Genomic DNA, 6,000 nt, shown 5'->3' with positions numbered 1-6,000 from the left:
CGCCGTGGTCCACGTGAGAGAAGGGTTTGTCTGGTCCGAGATGAGGGTAAACAGGACAGGACTGGGGTGTGATAGAGGTAAGGCCAATAGGACTTACTGGGGGACTCAGTGTATTTCTGTGAGAGGAAGAGGAGGTGGGGTGATTTCGAAGATTCTATTAGAAGCCACCTCAAGAAGGAAGTTTGCTATCTGAGCAGGGAAGGTGGGAAGGGGTAGGATCGGGAACTAGAGTTCAGGCTTGAATGGCAGATGGTATTTTGTGTGTTAAGGTCATATTGAGTGTTAGCATTCTGTCTAAGCTCCACCCCCACAGTTACCTGGCAACAGCCAGGTATGCTCCGCCCCCAGTTACCAGGCAACAACCAGGCTAGCCTGACTCTATAAAAGGGGCTGCTTGCCCCCTCCTCTCTCTCTCTTGCTCCTCTTGCCTCTTTGTCCCTTCTCTTCCCATTCCCCTACCCCCTTCTCACCACGTATTCATGACCTGCCTGCTGTACTCTCCTCCTCTCCTCTTCCATTTCTCTCTCTCTCTCTCTCTCTCTCTCTCTCTCTCTCTCTCTCTCTCTCTCTGCCCTACTACCCTCTCAACTCCCCTCCCCATGCCCTGAATGAACTCAACTCTATATATATACCATCTTGTGGCTGGTCCCTCAGGGGGAAGGGATGTCTCAGCATGGGCCTGTTGAGCACCCCCCTTTCCTCAGAACTCCATAGAACATAATCCCCCCTCACTTTATCCTTGTATTAACACAACATTGAGTATATTCTGAACGAGGTGACAAAGCACGTTTATTACCAAATCTGTTCGCTCGCTCCCTTGAATTCTCTCTTCCCACAAGGTCACGTGGTTTTCAGTTACTAACACCTGTAGAGGGGTTACCCAGGGAGGAGTGGCGAAGGGAGGAACCTATAGTCCATAGGTGCTCCAATTACCACCCTGTCACTGACAGTGGGCACCAGAGCCTCTGTCCTGGGTACACCAGCAGCATGGGCTGCTCCCTGCAAGAAAACACACAGTTTTCTTCATGCACCATCCCTCTGGTCATTTAAGACTATTCCAAAAGGCTGAGTGTACACTGTTCCAATCAGAAAAGGGGTCCCTGAAAAGTCCTCGCTGCCTGCTACCATGAGCTGGAAACGAAGGTCTTGCTCTGCTTTGGGAAGATTAGAAACTTCTCAGGATAGTAGGTAAGGAAAAGTTACTTTTGTTTCTGTTGGGAAAAAAAAAATGTCCCCAAAGTTTTCTAGAACTCTTTTAGCTTGGGGTATGGGCCTGGATCTGGTTACTATAAACACAAGCTGTGTGAGTAAGGTAATTGTTTGTGTTGTCAAGGAAGATGGAGGGACATTTGTCCCATTGTCACTGTGACCAGCCCTCCCTCGGTCAGGCAAGAACAACATGCACAGAAAGGCTTCCAGCCCTGTGCGTTTAACTGGCTGTTGCTATGGAATTTTCCCTCATAATCAGACCCTCCACCTTGATAACTTAATTGCACACACACACACACACACACACACACACACACACACTTGAATTGGAGTCAATCCTGAAAATAAGAGAGCTTTTGATTAATGCAAAATGAGAGCTCTTTCAGAAGCATTAATTGGATAAAGAGAATATGATTAAAGAAGTGTGGGGCTGTCCTGAACCCATACCGCTGCTGTGGCCATGACATCAGGAGTTTCTTACTCAAAGCACAAAGAGTCTTTGCAGAGACTTTTACTTCTGAGTGTTTTCTATGTCAGTGTCCAATCTCCTGACCACAAGGATGCTTCTCCTCCTCCTCCTTCCCCTCCTCCTCCTCTTCTTCCTCTTCCTCCTCCTTCTCCTCTTCCTCCTTCTCCTCCTCCTCTTCCTCCTCCTCCTCTTCTTCCTCCTCCTCCTCCTCCCCTTCCTCCTCCTCCTTCTCCTCCTCATTCTCCTCCTCCCCCTCCTCTCCCCTTCTTCGTCCTCTTCCTCCTTCCCCCTCTCTTCCTCCTTCCCCTTCTTCTCCTCCTCCTCCTCTTCCTCCTCCTCCTCCCCTTCCTCCTCCTCTTCTTCCTCCTCCTCCTCCCCTTCCTCCTCCTCCTTCTCCTCCTCATTCTCCTCCTCCTCCCCCTCCTCTCCCCTTCTTCATCCTCTTCCTCCTTCCCCCTCTCTTCCTCCTTCCCCTTCTTCTCCTTCTCCTCCTCTTCCTCCTCCTCCTTTTCCTCTTCCTCCTTCCCCTTCTCCTCCTTCTCTTCCTCCTCCTTCCCCTTCTCCTCCTTCTCCTCCTCCTTCCCCTTCTCCTCCTCCTCCTTCTCCTCCTCTCCTCTTCTTCGTCCTCTTCCTCCTTCCCCTTCTTCTCCTTCCCCTCCTTCTCCTTCTCCTCCTCCTCTTCCTTCTTCCCCTTCTCCTCCTCCTCCTTCTCCTCTTCTTCATCCTCTTCCTCCTTCCCCTTCTTCTCCTTCTCCTCCTCCTCCTCTTCCTCCTTCCCCTTCTCCTCCTCCTCCTTCCCCTTCTTCTCCTTCTCCTCCTCCTCTTCCTTCCCCTTCTCTTCCTCCTCCTTCCCCTTCTTCTCCTCCTCCTCCTTCTCCTCCTCTTCGTCCTCTTCCTCCTTCCCCCTCTCCTCCTCCTTCCCCTTCTTCTCCTCATTCTCCTCCTCCTTCTCCTCCTCCTTCCCCTTCTCCTCCTCCTTCCCCTTCTCCTCCTCCTTCCCCTTCTCCTCCTCCTCCTCCTTCTCCTTCTCCTCCTCCTCCTTCCCCTTCCACTCCTTCTCCTCCTCCTCCTCCCTCTCCTCCTCCTCCTCTTCTCACATTACCCCATCATGAGTCTTTTCCACATCCACAAGAAAATTAATTCTAGGATATTCCCCAGTCTCCTCAGCCCAGCCTCCTCACTTCCCAAGTGTTGATGATGAAATGCTTCTAGAAAGTCTTTAAGCACCTGGGAGTGAATGCCTGTGAATCTAACACCACAGAGGCCGAGGCAAGAGGTTCTTGAGTCTGAGACCAGTTTGAGATATACAAACAAGACCCTGTTTTCAAAAACAATGAAACTTCAAAACAGAAACGTGTTCCATGTCTCCTGAGGTAACACTCCCAGAGTGGAAGAGAAATCTTTGTTCTCATTGTTGCAACCATAGACTACCAATGATGTGCCTAAAACAACAAGCAATTGTTATTTTCCCAAAATATGGGGGTGGGCTTCAAGGTTTCAAAACCTCCCAACATTCCCAGTTGGCTCTCTGCTTCATGCTTGTGGCTCAAGACAGGAGCCCTCAGTGACTGCTATAGCCACCACGCCTGTGGCTGGCTGTCATATCTCTCAGCCAGGATGGGTTCTTAGTCCTCCAGAACCGTAAATCCCAGAGGAGTTCTTCTTTCTATAAGCTGCCCTGGCCCTGGTGTTTTATCACAGCAACAGAAATACACAATACATTTACTAAATGCTAAGTCCTGAGTTTTTCCTTACATATCTAGCATACCCTCTTTTCCTTTGTTCAGTGTGATATCTAATACGCCATTCTGAGGGCCACACTCTACAGTAGAAATTCCTTAGCATGTGTTAGAGGTTGATTAAATGCACCTGTACCAGCCATGCTTCGACTGAGAAGTGGAAAGATGAAAGACATTAAAAGCACAAGGTTAGGATGGTGGTATTCTGCAGAAATGTCTGCTCCGAGATGGAAGTCGGTATTTACAGTACCTTCTGAGGGTTTAAAGCAATCCATTCAGCTCACGGTGGCGTTACACTCAACAATGGCGCCAGCTCAAGAAAGATCACTCCTTGGCCTCATCACCTCATGGTCTAGAAGATCATGCAGGAGTGTGCACAGGGCCAAGCCAATCATTACCCCTCAAGCCAGGAGCAGAGAGCAAGGGCTGGACTCTTCCTTCTCACTATTCTCTCTGCAGGGCATTGCCTGTGAACTACCTCGTGCCTCTGATGGCCAAAGGTTCCATAGCACTTCCTATTATCACCCTGCTGTAGATGGGACCTTTGAGGACAAACCATACCACTGATGACCCTAATATTAGACAGGTGGAGGACAAGGTCAACAAGCATCCACAAAACCAGGCATCCACCACTGTTGCATTCAGGAGTGACTGACTGCTCTAGGTTGGGGAACTGTCCAAGTAGAGGCCTCGTGACTGGATTTGGTGGAGACGGTAGCTGTCCCTCATCTGTTCATTTGCATTCCCGCTGAAGGTCCAGTGGCCCCTAGGCAGGCTCTTCTCACAGGCATGACAAAAGCACAGCGGGACAACTCTCAGAGTCCTTTAAAGTCTCCCCTCAGAATTGGCTCTGTGCCTCTTTGTCAAATTAGTCAAAGTGAGCTACTAAGCCAAGGCCATGGTCAAGGGCAAAGCATGACGCCTTTCATGGAAGGACGCACCAAGTTACCGGCAAGGGCCATGGACAGGGCAAAGGTGAGGAATTGGGGCAATGCTACCTCAGTCTGCCCAGGGATGTGCAGCCCTTCTAAAGACAACAGAAGAGAAACCCCAGCAAGGGGGAGGCCTGGGCAGACCCGTGGCTGGCTCTCTCCACAGCTGCATCTCATTATAGTTCAAACTACACCCTCCAGCCCATTTAGAATAGGTCGCCCCCGGTGCTGGCTCCATCTTCCCACCCTTTATCCAGTAACGCGGGACGGCTCTCCAGGCGGGTATTCTGGCTGTGGATTCCTCTAGTGTGGTTGTTATGGGAGACATTTCATTTCACATCTGCTGATGCAATTTGCTGTCTCTCAACTAGAAAGACTGAGGTAGAGGAGAAGGGAAATTCATACTCTGTTGACTCTAAAGGCTAATGATTAATTTATTCCGGAGCTATATACAAATCAGACTATCGTCTTTCAGACAGAATCAATAATGCAATTTTAAGCCCACACACATTTACAAATGCTAGCACTCCAGTGCAGCTGGGTTGCCATGGGCAACCAGGGCATGCCAGCTCAGGATCTGAAGCCGGCTGCTGTCTTCCAGCCTTGCAAGCACATTCGGCAGACAGAATTCTAGGGAGCCCAGGGCACCCGTGTTGGCTCTGATCTGGCCGCCGCACAAATGCACCCCTGTGATGACTTGGATTAGCTCTTGTCTGAATTGCTTAGCGCTCTTTAAGCTCCCGCCTGCACCAACTTTCTTTGATATACTTTGTGTCTGCAGCTCTATGAGCTGGGCATGCGCAGAGGGTAGAGGTGGGGAGCTGTGGGAGGTCAGAAGGCAATGAGAACAGGGAGAGAATGGCTCAGGTGCCCAGTGTAGCCTGAGACAGAGTTCGGGCGTGTTGCTAACTAGAAAGCAGGGCCAGTGGAGATCGTGGTATGACTGATAACCCCTAGGCAAAACCTCTCCTCAGATTACCCGATCTGTCTTTTGACTCTTAAGACAAGGAGACAGGATTATAAACTTCTTTGCTCTTGCAGGGCAGCCAAAGAGAAAACGTTCCTTCTGGTATATATTTATCCAGAAATAAAGAAGCAAGGTTTTTGCATTGCAGTTCAAGCAGGGGCCTAGCAGATAGCCTTCTGAGTACAAATTCCTAAAGGGCTCCGTGCTTCAGAAGAGAAGTCTACAAACCGTCGCTGTCTGTTCCCTTAAGGTGCAAACCCTCTCTGGCAGAGCCAGCAGCCAACCAAGGTACCACCGGGATCCTGTGGGATCACTGTGGCAAAGTGAACCGTAATTGGGATTATCGTTTAAACGTGCCGCCATTTCTATCTAATTGCTGTGCACTACAATAAAAATTATGAAATACATGTCACATTTACTCTGCTTTTGACTTGTTTAATCGCAGTCTTTTACTTCACTTTGTCCCGTCCTCACGTCCCCATTACTTTCCTTCAGAACAGAAACGGTTTATGAGACCTGCTTAGGGCCAACCCTCCCTCCCTCCCGCCCTTCCCACAGTGAGAAGGGCTCAGTTTATGCTTCCTATCCTGATCAAGTGCAGTACAGGTCCTGACCCCACGCCCCCAAAAGCATTTTGGGGCCATGGCTGTCCAGACTGCCCAGAGTGTTGTACAAGCCAGGTAG

General features: G+C 49.9%; 1 protein-coding gene across 1 annotated transcript in view; it reads left to right on the top strand.

Moving 5' to 3' along the window:
- The first annotated feature begins 433 nt into the window (after window positions 1-433).
- The window catches only part of Wdr95l (WD40 repeat domain 95 like), a 35,390-nt gene continuing 29,823 nt past the window's right edge, over window positions 434-6,000 (top strand). Inside the window, exon 1 of the mRNA XM_039089921.2 lies at window positions 434-1,188. Within this exon, the coding sequence (XP_038945849.1) occupies window positions 1,127-1,188 (62 nt within the window). The 5' untranslated portion in view covers window positions 434-1,126. The remainder of the gene's footprint in view (window positions 1,189-6,000) is intronic.

The sequence above is a fragment of the Rattus norvegicus genome, chromosome 12, assembly GCF_036323735.1.
Source record: "Rattus norvegicus strain BN/NHsdMcwi chromosome 12, GRCr8, whole genome shotgun sequence".
NCBI lineage: Eukaryota > Metazoa > Chordata > Mammalia > Rodentia > Muridae > Rattus > Rattus norvegicus.
Note: the sequence above shows the minus strand (reverse complement) of the source record. Positions and strands in the feature narration are given on the sequence as shown.